Raw genomic sequence first — 19,553 nt, 5'->3', positions numbered from 1 at the left:
AACACGTTCATTTGGGTTTTGGTTAGAACAGATACATTTCCTAGCAGTCATCAAACAGTGTGCAGCTTGAGTAGCTTATTAATAACTCTGTCAGATATTTATGTATGTATTTATTTATTTATTTTTAACTCAGATTTTTTTTTTTTTATTTTTTTTTCAACGTTTTTTATTTATTTTTGGGACAGAGAGAGACAGAGCATGAACGGGGGAGGGGCAGAGAGAGAGGGAGACACAGAATCGGAAACAGGCTCCAGGCTCCGAGCTGTCAGCACAGAGCCCGACGCGGGGCTCGAACTCACGGACCGCGAGATCGTGACCTGGCTGAAGTCGGCCGCTTAACCGACTGCGCCACCCAGGCGCCCCAATTTTTAACTCAGATATTTATTTTTTCCAACGTTTTTTTTTTTTTTTTTTTTTGTTTTTTTTTATTTATTTTTGGGACAGAGAGAGACAGAGCATGAACGGGGGAGGGGCAGAGAGAGAGGGAGACACAGAATCGGAAACAGGCTCCAGGCTCCGAGCCATCAGCCCAGAGCCTGACGCGGGGCTCGAACTCACGGACCGCGAGATCGTGACCTGGCTGAAGTCGACCGCTTAACCGACTGCGCCACCCAGGCGCCCCAATTTTTAACTCAGATATTTAAACAGTTATTGGTGAGCATTAACGTTTCTACTCCATAGCACACCCTGTATCATTGCCGAAGGCCTGACTTCTCCTTTTGAATTTTTTTGAGTTTGATTTTGTATCGAGATAAATTTGCAGACAATAAGAATCACTCTTTTTGGCCTAAGCCAACGTTCCCAATTTCTGTGTTGACAAACTCAGGCAGCTATATAACCAGCCCCACAGTCAAGATGGAGGATATTAACATTGGTGTCAAAATACTCCCTGTGCCCCGTTGCAGCTGTTCTCCCTCTACACTCAGCCTCCGACAATAATCTGTTCTCTTCTCTATTGTTTTTTGCCTTTTCTGGAATGTCATATACTAAATGGAGTCCTGCAATATGTAGCTCTTTGAGTTTGGCTTCTTTCACTTAACCTGATGCTTTTGAAACTCATCCAGATGGCTGCATGTGCTAGTGGTTCGCTCACATTTATTGCTGGGTAGCGTTCAGTTGTATGGAAACATCGCAATTTAAAAGTGTATGTTTCGCTTAAAAAAAAAAACCTGCCAAACTACTTTCCAGCGTGGCGGTACTATCTTGCATTTCCATCAGCAGTGTGTGCTCTGCATCCCTGTGGGTCCTTGGTACCATCAGTTTTCTATTTTAGCCACTGTAGCAGGTATCTATCTATTGTCATGGTTTTAATTTGTATTTCCCTAACAACTGTCAGTGCTGAGATTCCTTTTATGTGCTTGCTTGCCATTTAGATGAAGTCTGTGGTTAGTTGTCTGTTCAAATTGTTGCCCATTTTTTAAAAATCGGACTGTTTGATTTCTTCTTATTGAATGAGAAGGTTCTTTGTATATTCTGGATACACTTTTCTTGTTGAATATGTTTTGCAAGTATTTCCTCTCAGTCTTTGGTTTGTCCTTTCATTCTCTAAGCAACTTCTTTTATTTTCCAACTTTTTAAATTGCAGTGAAATACAGACAACATAAATTTTACCATCTTAACCATTTTGAAGTGTACAATTCAGTGGCATTAAGTACGTTCACACTGTTATGTAACTATCACCACCATCCATTTCCAGAATTCTTTTCACCGTGTAAAACTGAAACTCTGTCCGCTTTGAGCAGTAACTCTCCTTTCCCCCTCTCCCTAGCCCCTGCAGTTAGCATTCTACTTTCTGTTTCTGATTTTGACTATCCTAGCTACCTCATAGAAGTGGAATCCAGAGGTATTTGTCTTTCAATGACTGGTTTATTTCACTTGCTTTAATGTCCTCAAGGTTGATCCATGTCGTAGCATCTGTTAGAATTTTCTTCCTTTTTAAGGCTGAATAATATTCCATCATATATACAGTTGACCCTTGAATAACTCCGAGGTTAGGGGCACTGATCCCCTGACGCTTTTGGAAACCCGTGTGTAACTTTTGCCTTCACAACAGCTGAAACTGCTAATAGCCTGCTGTTGGCAGCAAGGCTTACTGATAACATGAACCTTTAGTTAACACATATTTTGTATGTTATATATTATGTACTCTATTCTTACAAAAAAGTAGGCTACAGAAAAGAAAAATTTTTTTAATCTTAGCAGTTCTCGTTAAAAAATTTTTTTTTATTGTTTATTTATTCTTGAGAGAGAGAGACAGCATGAGCAGGGAAAGAGAGAGGGAGAGACAGAATCCGAAGCAGGCTCCAGGCTCTGAGCTCTCAGCACAGAGCCCGACATGGGGCTCAGACTCACGAACTGTGAGATCATGACCCGAGCCGAAGTCAGATGCTCAACCCGCTGAGCCACCCAGGCGCCCCAAAAAGAAAATATTTTTGAGAAAATCGTAAGAGAAAGTACATATACAATACTATACTGTAAAAAATCCACATATAAGTGGGCCCATACAGTTCAAACCTATGTTTTCCAGGGGTCGACTGTATTATATATATATTATATATATAGTGTATACGTATCATACATACTGTATACACTTATGTATATGCCGTATATAAAATATCCCACGTTTTGCTCATTTATTCATTTGTCAGTGGACACTAGGTTGCTTTCGTGTTTTAGCCATTGCGAATGGGTATATACCCAGGAGTCGAACTGCGGCATCACATGATGATTCTCTTTTTTTAAATATTTATTTATTTATTTATTTTTGAAAGAGACAGGGAAAGGGTATAAGCAGGGGAGAGCCAGAGAGAGAGAGAGAGAGAAGGAGAGAGAATCCCAAGCAGGCCCCGCACCATCAGCGCAGAGCTCGTTGCGGGGCTCGATCTAATGAACCGTGAGATCATGACCTGAGCCCAGTCAAGAGTTGGATGCTTAATCAGCTGAGCCACCCAGGGGCCCCTCATATAGTAATTGTATATTTAATTTTTTGAGGACCAACCATACTGTATTCCATAGCAGCTACACCATTTTACATTCCCATCAGGTATATAAGGATTCCAAATTGGGGTGCCCGGGTGGCTCAGCTGGTTAAGGTCCGACTTCGACTCGGGTCATGATCTCATGGTTCGTGGGTTTGAGCCCTGCATTGGGCTCTGTGCTGACAGCTCAGAGCCTGGAGCCTGCTCTGATTCTGTGCCTCTGATTCTCAGATTCTGTGCCTCCCTCTCCCTCTACCCCTCCCTTGCTCGTGTTCTGTCTCTCTCTCTCTCAAAAATAAATAAACATTGAAAAAGATTTTTTTAATTAAAAAAAAAGAGGATTCCAAGTTTTCCACATCCTTGCCAATACTTGTTATTCTCTGTCTTTTTGATAGCAGCTACCCTAATGGGTATGAGATGTTGATGTCTTCTGAAGAGCAGAAATTGAAGTTTATTTGTTTGCATATGGATGTGGCAATTGTTTCCGCCTCATTTATTGAACAGAGCATTCTTTCTCGATTGTATTGCTGAACCTTTAGTAAAAACCAATTGACTGTATATATGTGGGTCTATTTCTGGATACTGTACTCCTTAAATTTTGATCGCTTCCTTAATGTGAAGTGGTGTTAAGCTTAATATAGTACCAGTCCTCCCTCAGAAGTAAATTTTTGGTCATGATTTAAGCGGAAGAGAAGACCAAGACATTTTACAATCTGGCAGGAAAGATTTACTCTGCATTTTGCAGTGAGGAGGTGGGGGGCTCTAAAAGACAAAACCTATGACTTCCTCCACTCTTTTTTTAGGAACTTGCCCAAACAGATTTTGTACGGTATATCTTTTTTGCAGATTTAAAATCGGCGCTGAGAATTTCTTTTCATCTTGAGCATCCTTATGGACAGACCTAATACAAAAGTATGAGAGAAGATAAACAAGCATTAGAGTTTAAAAGACAGCCTCCCATCGTTATACAATAGTATAAAAATAGTGACTATCTTGATGGAGTCTAAGAGAACAAAGGAATAGAAAAGCACCAGGAGAGAGAAATGTGCTGAAACCCCAGCTCTGCAGAGAGGGCCTGGGCTCTGGAGGGTGTGAGGGATACCTTTCAGGCTTTCCCCATGTGTCGGCAGGGAGGGGGAAGGAAGTGCTGACACTGCTTGAAACAAAAGGGCAAAGCCAGTTCATTAGCTGGGTAGCTTCATTTCTGTTGCCCCCAGGTAAGTAAACAGGTGAAACTTTCCTGAGAAAGAAATCCTCATCCAGGAAGTGTGACCCAGTTTGGATAGAGATCACAGTTGTGCTGGCCGCTAATGTTAAGATGTCACTTAGAAAATAGTATAGCGATGATCAGAGCCTCAGAGGTGGGAAAGCCTGGGCAAATGGCTAATCTCCTTTTCTATCTTCCTACCCCCTGTCTGGGCTCTCATTCCAGTTCTTCCTCTGTGAGGCTGCTGGAGGTGAATTTCTGAAGCACAGCTCTGATCATGCTGCTGCCTGCTTAAAGCTATTTCTCAGTGATTCCCCATTGGCCCCAAGAGAAGAACATGATGTTGTATAACCTGTAAGCCCTTCATGGACTGACCCTAGGCCACCTTTACAGTCTCCTGTCCAGGGACTTCTCTTCTACACCGTCATGAACTAACATGCTTTTCTTTTTCGCTCCATTGTGTATGTCCTGGTTCACCTTACTGAGATGCCTTTTTCCTTATGTGCCTGATGGATTCTTAGTCGTCCTCTAAGATCCAGCTCACGTGTTACTTTGTCTTGTACTGTACTTGTTACTTTCTTCTTGTACTGCCCGAGCAGGATGCAGTAAATAGAGTGTAATATTTAAAGGCATAGGCTTGGGGCGCCTGGGTGGCTCAGTCGGTTGGGTGTCCTGACTTCCGCTCAGGTCACGATCTCGCGGTCCGTGAGTTCGAGCCCCGCGTCGGGCTCTATGCTGACAGCTCAGAGTCTGGAGCCTGTTTCGGATTCTGTGTCTCCCTCTCTCTGTGACCTTCCCCTGTTCATGCTCTATCTGTCTCTGTCTCAAAAATAAATAAACATTAAACAAATTTTTTTTAAAGGCATAGGCTTGCGTTTGAATTCTAGCTCCATCACTTATGAGTTGTGTGAACTTTGACAACTTAATTAACCTCTCTGAGCCTTGATTCCATAGTAGTTAACACTTCCTAGGATTATTGTGAGGATTAAACAGTATAATATACGTATATACGCATATATGTATTGCATATCAAAGTACATAAATATGTAATAAACACTTCTTCTTATTATTTATATTATTTCTAATTCATTTATTCAGAAGCATTTATTTAGCACCTTCTGTGGTATTCACCCATACCTGGTACTTGGAATGCACAGATGGGTGAGACCTGCCCATAGATTTGAGGTGCTCAAACATAATGTTCTAAAAAGAGGCTATGCAAAGTGCCATGGAAGCTACTATTTATTTTGTGCCTACTGTATGCCAAGTACTTTGCATGCGTATCTTACTTCATCCTCGAACAACCTTTAGATGGAGGTATAATAATGCCTGTTTTATTTTATTTTAAAAAGATGTTTATGTATTTATTTTGAGAGAGGTAGAGAGTGAGGCAGCGGGGGAGGGGCAGAGAGAAAGGGAGAGAAAGAATCCCAAGCAGTCTTCAAGCTCAGCGCACGGAGCTCAATCTCGCAACCATGAGATCATGACCTGAGTCTGAATCAAAAGTCGGACACTTGACTGACTGAGCCACCCCCCCCAACCAGGTGCCCCCATAATCCCTATTTTATGTCCGTGGAAACAGAGTCTCAGAGAGGTTAAGTAACTTGCCTGTATGATGTAGGTATAGACCTACCAAATAGTAGAGCCAGGAGTTAAATGTAGTCCGTCTGACTCCGTTAAAAGGAAATGTAGGAAATCTTTGGAGAATATGGTAAGCTCAAAAGATTTACATCTTGAAAGACAGCAACCATATTTTTCCAAAAGACGCTTCTTTTTGCTTCTGCCAGAGGCGACATTTTTAACAGGATAAATTCTAGGGCTCACCCAAGTTGACAGGCCACATTTTCTTACAATTTGTGCTCTGTTATTTATATAACAAATTCTGTGTCCTTGAGTCTTACTGTTAACTCTTCACCCGATTCATATTCACTTGTATACTGTGAACAGTTAGAAGTGAGAGAAGGTAAGGGCCCAGAGTCCAACAGCTTTCATCTCTAAAATTCTGAAAGTGATAGGTTTCACTCTTATCATTTACACTCTTTCTAGGTGTGTGATTAAATAAAAGTGGAGTTTTGAGGTGCTTTTGGAAGGAAAGAGTGCTAAGAAGGCTCTTAAAGATGCCTCAATCCCATGGTATTGGTCAGAGTTTTTAGCAGCAAACCACAGAAACCATGTGAACTGTTTGAGACAGAAAGGAGTTTGTCAAAAGGTTTTAGTGACTTGTAGGCCCTCTGATTTGGCCAAAGAATTAGATTTGGCTGTTTCACAGCTAGGGAAGAATGCTTAATTACACCTTAGAGTTATTCTAGTAAAATAATATACTGCTGCCCTCACCTGCTGATGATTCAGCTTAGCAGCATCACCAGAACAGTACTTGTTCTCCCTTAAACTTGGTGTTCATTTTCTAGAAACTGTAAGAAACAAAACGAAGCTAATTGTTTTTTGCTTTTTAAAGTAAGCTCTATGGCCACCATGAGGCTTGAACTCGCAACGCCAAGATCAAGAGTTGCATGCTTTACTGACTTAGCCAGCCAGGTGTTCCAGGAAGCAAATTCTTATAGGCCTGCTTGATTCTTTTTAGGTGGATGCTTTTGAGGAGCTGGGCTGAGGTCTAGTTAGAAGAGATCTTATAGAAACAAAATCTTAGGTAAATAAATGGAAGCATGCTCAAACAATGAAATCATATCAGGCAATTAAAGGGAATAAACCAGAGCCACACCTATTAACATGGCTAATTTTAAAATGTAACATTGAATGAAAAAGCAAACCCCCTAATAACAGCTACAGTGTGATGCCATAAATAAATGTGAAAACAGGCAAAAACAGTTTTTGTATAGTGTGTGGATATATGCATATATAATAAAACTACAGAAACGTCCGTAGGAATGATGAATGACAAATTCATAACAGTGGTTATTTCCTTTTTTTAATGTTTATTTTTGAGGGGGGGAGGGGCAGAGAAAGAGGGGGACAGAGCATCTGAAGCAGTTTCCAGGCTCTGAGCTGACAGCAGAGAGTCTGATGTGGGGCTGGAACTCACGAACTGTGAGATCATGACCTGAGCTGAAGTCTGACACTTACGACAGCCACCCAGGTGCCTCAGTAGTGGTTATTTCCCAACAGGGAGAAAAGGGAGTGGAATCAGGGATGGCTATATAATTAATTCCGGGTGCATGTTGAACATTTTTTGTTTTTGTTTGTTTGTTTTTATGAATTATTTTCTTGAGACAAGATTTTAAGCAAGATTTTAAGATGTGCTAGAGCTGGGTAGTGGGTAGCCTAATATATAGTTGTCTGTTATCTTTATTCCTTGCACTTCTGTTTAAATATTTCATAATTAATAATGTTAATCCTGGACTTTGAGTATTAACATAAATTTTGAAAAGTACTGCCTCCTTTACATAGAGACAAATTCAAAGGAAGTGGTAAAAAGGCAGTTACTGAACTTAGTTGGTTCTTTTCCCAATAGGAGAGTGTTCAGGAAGATACCCAAAAAACTTGGTCATTGAGCTTTCCAGAAGGGGTTCAAGTGATCTCATTGCTAACTCAGGCTGTGCCAGATACGCAGATTGGAGCCAGGTCATACCCCAGTCCTATTATGTTTCTCTCAGGTGACCTTCCAAAGGGTGTCGTGAGTACTTGGTCTGGAGTCAGGTTGGCTTTGTGTGGAGTGCTGGCCACAAAAGTCTATGTTGGTTTAAACCGTCCTATTTACAAACGTGTAGTCAAATAGTCTTGGTATCCTCAAAGGGAGGATTTGCTTGATTTGCCAATTCTACCCCGTTATCGTGGGAATTTATTTTAGGAATAAAGGAACTGAGATGTTTAGTCAAGTCCTTTATATTAAGCGAAGGAAAATCATACTGGAAGGAGAACAAAGAGATGTGTGAAATGCAAAATCAAAAGGAGTCATCTTAAAAGAAATCAGCTGAAAAAACGTTTGAAGACCTGTGGCATCCCTCGCACAGAGGCCCTCACTAAGGCTTTGAACTGATGCATCAGCATTTGGACTGGCGCTCTTGTGCCCTAGTCGTCCGGGCTGCCTCCAGCACTGGTTTTTCAGTGCAAGGGTTTCCACCTGGAGTCCACTCCCAAGTGGTCCGTGAGTAGAGTTCAGGGAGTCCCATCAACTTGGTTAGCGGAAGATATTACTTGTTAATTTTCATTGACCCCTAACTAAAATTTAGCATCCTTCTCAGTTATGAAGATAACTGGCGATAAACCGCTGTAGTGTTAATAGTGCCTGTGACTTTATCATCATGTCTGAGAGAGATTGACCTGTGGTTTTCTTTTCTTTAAATGTCCTTGTGAGGTTTTGGTATCAAGGTCATGCTGGCCTTAAAAAAGCAGATTGGAGAATTTTATTCTCTGGGAGAATTTGTGTAAGGTTAGTTTTATTTCTTCTTTAAATATTTAGTAGAATACCTTGGTGAAGCCCTTTGAGGCCTGGAGTTCCTTTGTGGAAAGGTTTTTTAATGTAGATTTAATTTACTTAAAAGGTACAGGGCTCTTCATATATCCTATTTATTCTCATATAAGTTGGAGCAAGTTTCTTTTTCCTAGGAATATGTCCATTTATCTACATTTTCAAAATAATAGAAGTTGTGAAAGTTGTTCAAACTGCCCTCTTTTTGTTGATGTTGTTGTTGCTGTTGTCGTTTTTAGAGAGAGAAAGCAAGAGAAAGAGCAGAGGAGGGGCAGAAGGAGAGGGAGAGAGAGAACCTTAAGCAGGCTCCCTGCCCAGCTCAGAACCCAGTGTGGGCTGTGAGATCATGACCTGAGCTGAAGTTAAGAGCAAGATGCTTAACCAGCTGAACTACCCAGGTGCCCCCAAACGGTTCTCTTTTTAATGTCTGTAGAATCTGTAATGCTGTACTCTTTTTCATTCTTGATATTAGGTAAAACTTTTAAAAATGAACAAAACCCAGAGTTCAGAAGGGTTTAGGGAAATGACAACTATTGATGGGAATTGAAATTAGTACCATCTTTCTGGAAGACTGTTTTGCAGTGTGTATCAAACGAAATGTGAGTATATTTTATCCAACAAACCATTTATTTATTTGTTTGTTTACTGTTTGTTTATTTTTGAGAGAGAGAGAGTGTGTGCACATATGAGTATGAGTGGGGGAGAGGCAGAGAGAGAAAGAGAGAGAATCCCACACAGGCTCCACACTGTCAGCTCAGAGCCCAACACAGGGCTCAATCCTTTGAACCATGAGATCATGACTCCGGCCAAAATCAAGAGTCCATTGCTTAACTGAGCTACCCAGGTGCCCCTATGTAACAACCCTTTTAAAAAGGAATTTGCCGGGTTGCTTGGGTGGCTCAGTCGGTTAAGGTGTCCAATTTTCGCTCAGGTCATGATCTCATGGTTCATGAGTTCGAGCCCTGTGTTGGCCTCTGTGTTGACAGCTTGGAGCCTGGAGCCTGCTTCAGATTCTGTGTCTCCCTCTCTGTCTGCTCCTCCCCCACTCATGTTCTGTCTCTCTCTCAAAAATAAATAAACATTAAAAAAATTTTTAATAGGGACGCATGGGTGGCTCAGTCGGTTAAGCGTCCGACTTCGGCTCAGGTCATGATCTTGCAGTTTGTGAGTTCGAGCCCCGCGTCAGGCTCTGTGCTGATGGCTCAGAGCCTGGAGCCTGCTTTGGATTCTATCTCCCCCTCTCTCTGCCCCTCCCCTGCTCACGTTCTGTGTCTCAATAATAAATAAGCATTAAAAAAAATTTTTTAAATAGATTAATTAAAAGGAACTTGCCATAAATAATTTCGCAAATGCAAAAATATTCACCACAGTGTTATCCATAACAGCGAAAAACAAACAAGCAAACAAAAAACACCTGGAAACCAATCAATAGGGGACAGGGAAGTAATTATGTTAATTACATTCACTAGAATCATTTTTGCCAGTTACAAAAGTTAGGATATTGACATGGAAAAGTACCAGAGACATACTGTTGGTTACAAAAAGCAAATCACAGAAGAGCATGTAGAGTGTAGCCTCTTCTGTGTTAAATACATACTTCTCTATGTGAATGTATCCAAAGAAAATAATTTGGAAGTATAGTCACCAAATTTCTTTTTGCTTTTCTGTATTGTTTAAAATGTTTGCATGAACATGCATCATTTCTACAAAAATAGCAAAACTTTCTGACAAGCTTGGCAGTCACAAGATGAGAGGGTGGTTGGGGAGGGGAGTGTCAAAGCATTTTTCTTGCCTGATGGAGAATAGCCAGGAAGGAAGGAAAGCTTGAAACTATAAGAAAGAGGGGACAGTCAATTGAGTAAATCCCTTAGAAAGACAGGAGGGCCTGGACTCAGACACAGAAGTTAGCCTTAAAGGAGCAGGACAGCATTTCTTCCCAAAAGGGAGGGAAAGATGATTGGAGATACAGAGAAGTTCAGAGCCAAAAAGAAGGGAGATACGAACATTCACAACTCATGGCTGCCGACTTCTTAGTGAAATCGGAGGTAAGGCCATTTGCCAAGAGTGGGGAACGAGAGTAGAATGAGGTCTTGAGACAAGAGGAGGGGGATGTGGGGTGTGGGCAGCAGAGCAGACTGGGGGCCTGATGAAACTTTTGAAAGGGCCCAGTGGTATGGCTGGGCAAGTTTTCTCTAGCAGAATGCACAATTGGTGCCAGGTTATAGGGCAGCACAGCACGCTTAGCAGAGCTTTGGAGGATGACAGAATTCAGGGTAGTGATGAGGGCAATTTAAATAATTGCTTTGGAATCTAGGACGCTTGGGAGGAACATGAATTAGAAAGAGTGCTAAGGAAGGACTGGATATTGAGTTGGAATATGGAGTTCCAAAAAGCCAGAGGACAGGCGTTCCTGGTCATTGTGGGGTTTCAGAGTATGACATGTTCCAGGGGACACAAGGTCAGCTAGGTGGTCATGGAGTATCAGGAATGGTTGTGGAAGTTGGGAAGGTCAGGGTTGTGATGTTGGGAGTTTCGGTGGTCTTCCTCATGGATGGAGCATTTTCTCAGGGTGGTGACAGGAATTCTGGTTTCAAGGATAGAAAGAAGGCTGACTCCTCAGAGAAGGCTTAATGAAGAGAGGCGGGAAAGCCCTGGTCTGGAGCCACTGCAGGAGAGCAGGGAGTTTACTGACTTGCCCTCCTAAAGCTCAGGACCCTCGGTGCCAGGAGAAGTCTCAAGGCAGAAGACCTTCAAGGCTGATGGGAGAAGCCAGGTTTGCAGTGCAGGAAGGAGGCTGACAAGAGGAATGGGCCAGAAAAGGAGAAGAAACGCTCTGTAGAAGCCTCTTTGCAAAGGGATCAGGGGCAGGGACAAAGGGGTACAGATGAGTGGGCAAACAGTATGAGAGAGGGGGTTCTAAAGAGAAGTGAGCCGACAGGAGGAAGGTCTGAGCTGCAAAGGGGTGGAGCTTTGGCTGCTGGATTCCCAGAGGAAATGCTGAACTGTACGTTTCTTCGCGCAGAGCGGTACCTGCTCACTACAGAGAGAACAGCAACTACAGATAAGCAAAAAGCAAAAACAAGCAAACAGAAAGCCGTAAGAACTACCCAGATCCCAGGGTCTTGGAGCTTTTCCCATTGACATGTTCTTCCCTCCTGTTCCTACTGCCGTAAATCCAGGTCAAGGCCACATCATCTCTACAATAAGCTTGTCCTCTAGGTCATAAATCTCTCTCCCTGGCTGAGCCCCTGGGCCTTCCCCAGCCCCTCTCCCCCCCTTCCCGTGTATAAACCAACACAGCCATCTTCCCCAAATACCACTTTCCATTGTTGCTTCTCTTTGCAGGTTGCATCATATACTACATCCCTCCCTGGTTTTCGAGGGCGTCTCTAACACGGAACCATCTTATTTCCCCACACTCATTTCCAAATATTTCTCTTTTCTTAGACATGCTTTATTTCCCTCCCAGCTCACTTTCCCACATCCTCACATCTGGTTCTCTGTCCCCTCACTATGATGCCTGGCCTGTTAAGGATGACCACATCTTTCCATACTATTCCACTCCCCCCCAACCCCCACCACCATGTGAAGGCCTGGTGCCTTACTCCAGCCCATAATGACTGATGTTTGGCCTTCCAGGTACTCATCTGACCACCCCTTTTAGGAACTTATCAGTTGCATTTCAGTAAACACTTAGGTGTGTTGAGTATACTTTCGGTACACCGAGGTGAGAGCACAGGATTTAGAGCCGGGAGGAACCAAGTCCCCTGATATTACTGATGAGGAGCCTAAGATTCAGAGAGGCCAAAAGACATCCCCATAGTCAATCTGCAAGATGTTAATAAAGCGGATCCCAGAACCCTGATTCTCAGCCCTAAATACTACATGTTGAATTGAAATCTGCTCTTAAAATACAGCTTTTCTTTGATACCTGGGTGTGGAGCCCCAGAGACCCAAAGCAATGGTTATCAATTTTTACAGTATGTTAGAATTAGCTGGGGAGATTTCTAAAAATCCAGACTTCTAAGCCCAGTAGGGGGAAACTGATTCAGTTGGTGTGGAGTAGGACCTGAGTATCTGCTTAAAACAAAACAAAACAAAACAAAACCAACCAAACAAATGAAAACAGCTCTCCAGATGATCCTGGTAAAGATGATCCTTGGATCACCCTTCTCAAAACAGTTTGTGTCTTTCTCTTTTGAGCTCCCTAACATTGCCCCTGTAAACATTGTTAAGCTTTCCTGAAGCCTCCCATGTCAGGAGCAGGTTTGAGTTAAGCCACAACCATGTTCCCATCCAGAACGCACAAGCCACCAGCTCTGTGCTGTAACCTGTGTAACTTCTCAGGCTCCAACTGGCCTGGGGCCCGGCTGCTGCCCTCCCTTAATATGCTTGGCCATTTGGCCCCGGGAGCCAAATTATTCTTCAAAATACTTTTAGGCATACCTTGGCAAAATATTGATCATAGTGGAATTCTTGTTGGAAACACCCCACTTGCCAAGGTGTTTCTGAGCACCTTCTGAAGTGTGGATGCCCGGCCTCTGCAGCCTGCCAGCTGTCTCTGCCACAGGACACCCAAGTAAACCAAACCCAAACAGGCACCTAGAGCTCGCCAAATCCCAGCACATGCAGCCCTGGGCCCATATGACAAGGAGGAAAGGCACTTTGTGTAGCAATTGGGACAAGGCTCCGGAATCTGTGTTGGAATAATGAGGCTCTAAAGGCATGACTCACTGCTCTCCACAGTTATCAGTCTAGGAGTTATCAATGCCCTCCTTGTTGCCTGAGCGCACATCAGAGAAATGACTAATAACGTGGTAATAGCTCTTCAAAATGCTGCCCGGACCTCTGAAGACAATTCAGATATGCCAGGTATTTCCTAGCAGTAAGGGCAAGCCTTGCATAATTTAAGAAATACACAGCGGTTTCGCATTTTGGTGCTTGATAAGTGGCAGTTACATAACAGCCTGTAACCACGCAGATGAGCAGAGCCAGAGGTGGGGGAGAGGGTGCTTCTAAGAGAGGTGTTAGTGCTGGAGCGAGGGGTGCGATAGCCGACAGACGTGGCGGCAGCTAAACCTTCACGAAGTTTGGGTCCGGGAGATCCACGCATGCCCATCATGGCACACGTTGGCTCGACAGCAGGAAAGACATCTCTCGACATTTACTATCAGGCTAACACCAATGGGAGGTATGAAATTTTTTCTCTCATGAGCCATATTGCCAGTGTTTTTTCACTCCTTGGTAATGTTTTTAAGCTAAAAGTAGGATTGCCTCAGTCTCTGAAGTAACACAAAGCTGAATTACTCTCTGAAATCATATGTTCTTCAGACTTTTCTGTTAAAAACTCAACTGATGGGGTTGCCAGAGCATCACCTCGCTGCGGTCATAGAGCCCAGTTGACCTTTCTTGGTGCTTCACATGTAGTGGTGCCATACTTCAGATTCCACGTATAGGAGAGCCCTACAAGGGTGCTAAAAAGCAGGTTCCCACGGCTTATTTCTTTCTGGGGATGGGAGATGCTAGTCTATGAGCACCTACCAAGTGATCTCATGTGCTACCAAAATGCTTCTTGGACTGCCCTGTTTGAGTTGTGTCATATTCTTGAAAAAAGGACTGACTGATTTAAATAGACTGCTTGGTGTTTGTCACAACACAAGGCTCAAACATCTAGAGACCAGAAAGCCAGTTTGTTTCTGGAACCATCTTTAGGACAAGCATCATTCTCGTCTCCTGGGAGGAGCCAGCATGGCTCATCTGTTGCCCTTACCTTTTGGAGATGATGCTCAAACCTGGGGTCTTTAGATCCACGGATGGGGAGATTGCTAGAAGGGGCTGCTCTGAGCCAAGTCAGGCTGAAAGCCTCCACTCGGCCTCTGCACTTGGTAGCCTGCCATTTGCCTTAGCAGGAAGCTGCCATGGAAGGAGCCCCTGAAATGGATGAGGTCCTGGAAAACCTTGTTGGACTGAAATACACAATCTTGCCTCAGGGTCTTTTAAGATAAATAATTTTTTAATATTTATAAATGAGAACAGAATTTGAGATGAATATATTCTTTTTTTATTGCAGCCTGTCCAAGCAGCGTGGGGGATCAGAAAGCTAGCTTGATGGATGGGTGGCAGGCAGTAGCCAGGAGGCCTTAGCTAGCTGTAACTTTTACTTATTCACGTGATACCCCCCACGCAAGACAGGGACCACACTATGCCGTAGAGGAAGGGCGATGACTGTACAGTCTCACTGAGCATCATGTACATGTATGTAAGGCATTATTTTGAATGCCAATCAGTTTGAAATTTTTCAGAATAAAATTAAAAAAAAATTTTTTTTTTTACATTTATTCATTTTTGAGAGACAGAGACAGAGCACAAGTGGGGGAGGGGCAGAGAGAGAGGGAGACGCAGAATCTGAAGCAGGCTCCAGGCTCCGAGCTGTCAGCACAGAGCCCGACGTGGGGCTCGAACTCACAAACCGTGAGATCATGACACGAGCCGAAGTCGGTCACTCAACCAACTGAGCCACCCAGGCGCCCCTCATAATAAAATTTTTATTGAATTAGCATATTTGAATGAGCATATTTGAGAAGAAGAAGAAGATGTTGAAACATAGAAACATAACTAACTTAAACACTTAAGGATGACAGAAAGACTGGAAAACAAAATCAGGGAGTTTCCAGAAGGTAAAATGAAAAGATATAGAGAGAAAATAGGGGGAAAATAATAAATCAAAACTGTAATGTTTATATTTAGAGAGAGAGAGAGAGCAAGCGCACCCTAGTGGGGGAGGGGCAGAGAGCGAGGAAGATAGAGGATGCAAAGCAGGCTCTGTGCTGACAGCAGAGAGCTCAACACGGGGCTTGAACCTACGGGCATTGAGATCATGACCTGAGACAAAGTCAGATGCCCAAGCGACTGAGCCACTCAGGCACTCCAGTAAATAAAAAATTTTAGTGGCACATCCAAGAGCTTTAATATCTGACTAATAGAAATCTCAAGGAGAAAGAACACAGAGAAGGAAATTATCAAAGAAATAATACAAGAGAAATTTCAGAACTGAAGGTCAAGTCAAGGCGCTCTAGATTAAAATGTGCAGGGAATGAGGGGCACCTGGCTGGCTCTCTCAGTAAACAGAGCATGCGACTCTTGATCTCAGAGTTGTAAGTTTGAGCCCCATATTGGATGTAGAGATGACTTTAAAAAAATAAAAGCTTAAAAAAGTACACCAAATGAAAAAGACATTACCCATACCTATACATAGTATCATTAGCATTCAAAACTCTAGAAACAGTGAATTATAAAAGCTTTTGGAAGGGGAAAACCTGTCACAAATGAATGAAAATCAGAATATCAGAGTTCTTAACATCAGTACTGGAAGCTAGAAGACAATGAAATAAAAGTCAACAAAAGTTCTAGAATTTTATACTCAGCTGAACTTTCAATCAAATGTGAAGATATAGCAAAGACATTTTTAAATCTGCAAGGACTCAAAATTTTGCTTCCTGGGGATCCTTTTCTGTGAGACAACCAAAACAAATACATAAACAAAATGAAGAAATAAATAAAAAAGGAGAGAGAAACAGAATCCAGAAGGCAGGGAACCAACACAGGAAAACAATGCAGAGAAGACCGACGTGTATACAATGGGCTTAGCTGTTTTGGAATTCACAGATTATCTGACATACTTGGCCATTTGGAAAATAATACTTACTGATAATTCAGGCAGGGTGTTTGGAAAAATTTAAATGAAAGTGAATAGAAAATTAAACAAATGAAATTAAAAAGGAAGTGTTGACTCCAAGGAAGAAAATGGTACTTAGGAAAAAAAAAAAATCAGAGTAAACTCCTTGGCTTTTCAATGAAAAGTTCTTTATCATAGTAGTGTAAGGGAAGGGGGAATGTGGTAGATTATGTAAAGAGCTAAAACCTAAACTGTTAAAACAAAATTAATAGATGAAGGCTAAATAGAGAAACCAAGAAATGGCAATATTAACATAATTTGGTCTTTTTTTTTTAAATTTTTTTTAATGTTTATTTATTTTTGAGACAGAGAGAGACAGAGCATGAACAGGGGAGGGTCAGAGAGAGAGGGAGACACAGAATTGGAAGCAGGCTCCAGGCTCCGAGCTGTCAGCACAGAGCCCGACGCGGGGCTCGAACTCACGGACCGTGAGATCATGACCTGAGCCGAAGTCGGATGCCCTACCAACTGAGCCACCCAGGCGCCCCAACATAATTTGGTCTTTTAAAAAAACTAAAAACATTGAAAGTGTTTGCCTCAGGGTTGTGTTTTTTTATTTCAGTATTTTTGAGCAATTTGCTTTAAACCATGTGATTTTATCTGCTCTCATAAAAATGAAAATTATTTGTAAGAAAAAGCTCCAAAGTCTGGCCATCGGTGGGAAATTCCAGCCTGCATCGTTCAATAAGCTTTAGCCACCACAGGCATCACACACATGGTGGGTGACGGCACACAAAGTCCCAGTTGGATTTGGACTCTCTGTCTCTAGATTCCTTGTCACAGGATATCCTTCCTGTCCGCTGGCAGGTTATGGGCTGTCTCCTGCCAGAGTCATACCAAGTTTCAGGTGAGGTTATAAGACTGAACAGGGGTGTGTGCCTCTTAACAGGAAGGTGGGGAGGTGGGGAGGGAGGGAGGGTGGGAGGGGGGAGGGAGGGAGAGAGGGAGGGAGGAAGGAAGGGAGGAAGGAAAGGAGGGAGGGGAAAATCCCCTTCAGAGATGAATTTAGAAGACAATTTGCCACTTTGCTATTGAGACAGCTTCGGGGAAATTCTGTCCACAATACATCCAGCTGGATGTGGCATCTCATGATGATTCCACTTTTTGACTTCGTGAAGCTTGTGGGCGTGTCTCAAGGCCAGCCCTAGGGAGTAAAGCTAACCGGTGGGCACACCAGGCCATCCCATGCCACCACTGCCTAGGTTGGAGTTGGGGTGTGCTACTGAGGATTCCAGGCTGGCCCAACCTAGTGATGGCCAACCCAGGCACGCTAGAGAACAAACACAGGCTGGACCAGATTTCCTTCCTAGGGGTCCCAGTATCAACAGTATCACTTCTCTTCAGTATTACCACTGCTCACTGGAGATGCCTTATCATAAGTCTGGGATCTATCCAGTCCAGATTAATCCATGTCCGGGATCACTGAGTCTCCTTAGAATTAGACTACCCTAGAGCTTCTGGATGGCTCAGCGGGTTAAGCATCTGACTCTGGATTTCGGCTTAGGTCATGATCTCACGGTTCGTGAGATCAAGCCCTACATTGGGCCCTGCACTGACAGCGCAGGGCCTGCTTGGGAGTCTCTCTTTCCCCCTTTCTCTCCACACCTCCCCCTGCCCATTCTCTCTCTCTCTGTCAATAAATAAGCATTTAAAATAAATGAATAAAAAGTTTTTTTTTTAAGAAAATCATTTAAAAAAAAATTGGACTACCCACAGACCATGGTAATATTTAAGCAGCCATTCAGTTCTCTATACCCTACTCCTGATGACCAGCACCATCTAAAAAAAGTGACTGCACAGGAAAGAGCCTTTCTACTCCTACACACAGGTGTGCAGGGCCCCAGGCCAGCCACAAGCTAGGACACAGCTGTTTGTGTACACGGGTCTGCTGTAAAGCTTAAAGTGTCCTCCACTGCAGGCTTGGAGTGCATTTCACCATTTTCCAGTGAAAACGACTGTACCAAGGGACCCCTTGCACTTTCAGTTAGTCGGGATTAACCTGTTTATGGAAGTGTTTTCCTTTGGAAAGAACATCTTTTTTTAGGTAGTGAGCCATTTTTTAAAAATCTTGTTGGTTGGGGTGCCCAGGTGGCTCAGTCGGTTAAGCATGCAACTCTTTTTCTTTTAATTTTTGTTAACATTTATTTATTTTTGAGAGACAGAGAGAGACAGAGCATGAGCGGGGGAGGGGCAGAGAGAGGAGACACAGAATATGAGGCAGGCTCCAGGCTCTGAGCTGTCAGCACAGGGCCCGATGAGGGGCTCGAACCCACAAACCATGAGATCATGACCTGAGCCTAAGTCAGATGTTTAACCGACTAAGTCACCTAGGCACCCTTTAAGCATCCAACTCTTGATTTCAGCTCAGATCATGATCCCAGGGTTGTGGGATCGAGCCCTGAGTCAGGCTCTGTGCTGAGGTTGGAGCCTGCTTAAGATTCTCTCTCTCCCTCTGCCCCTCTCCCCTGCTCACACACTCTCTCTCTCTCTTAAAACTAAAAAAACAAAAAACAAAAAAAACGTAAAAACGAAACAACTAGAACAAAAATCCTGTTGGTTTATTATAGATTGAAACATGCTTATATAATAGATTGAAACAGTCAGAAGTATGTTAGAAATTTCCCTCCATCCTAATCCCATCCATAGGGAAAAAGGATGGTATATGTGTGTGTATATACAACTTTATATAACATATGTTGTATATATACATATATATACATATATATATATATATACGTATATATACAACATATGTACATACACACATATCTTCGCAACCGTGACTCAATGTATACAGTTATTGTTCAACAAAAATGAGATCTCACCTATGCAATGCACATTGTTTTTTCTGCTGACATATATTATAGACATCTTTTCATATCATATAGATTTACCTCATTCTCAGAAATATTCTTTATATGGATAGATAGTACCTTAATTTATCTGATGAACTGATGAACATGTAGACTCTTCTAGACTTTTGTTATTAATTTTCTTGATGCAATAACATCCTTAACTCTGAAATCAGACAGCTTTAATTCAGATTCCAGGTAGTCCATTTACTTTGTGAACTGTAGCAAGTTATTTAAACTCTCTATGCCTCAGTTTCCGGGTATATAATATGGGAATCAAAGTGTCCCCATGAAAAAAGAGCTAAGTAAGATAGCATATGATACATTTAGCATATTATAATAGTGATAGCTAACA

At 42.6% G+C, this 19,553-nt stretch overlaps 1 protein-coding gene across 5 annotated transcripts in view; it reads left to right on the top strand.

Annotated features, from left to right (window-relative positions):
* The window catches only part of CTDSPL (CTD small phosphatase like), a 120,691-nt gene that overhangs the window by 11,052 nt on the left and 90,086 nt on the right, over positions 1-19,553 (top strand). Inside the window, exon 1 of one of the 5 annotated variants that reach the window (XM_060638243.3) lies at positions 13,647-13,802. The exons of the other annotated variants lie outside the window; for them this stretch is intronic. Within the exon in view, the coding sequence (XP_060494226.1) occupies positions 13,796-13,802 (7 nt within the window). The 5' untranslated portion in view covers positions 13,647-13,795. Of the gene's footprint in view, positions 1-13,646; positions 13,803-19,553 lie in introns of those variants that run through there. 5 annotated transcript variants of the gene reach the window in all.

This window comes from Panthera onca, chromosome C2 (genome assembly GCF_046562875.1).
Source record: "Panthera onca isolate mPanOnc1 chromosome C2, mPanOnc1 haplotype 2, whole genome shotgun sequence".
In the NCBI taxonomy this organism is placed as follows: domain Eukaryota; kingdom Metazoa; phylum Chordata; class Mammalia; order Carnivora; family Felidae; genus Panthera; species Panthera onca.
Note: the sequence above shows the minus strand (reverse complement) of the source record. Positions and strands in the feature narration are given on the sequence as shown.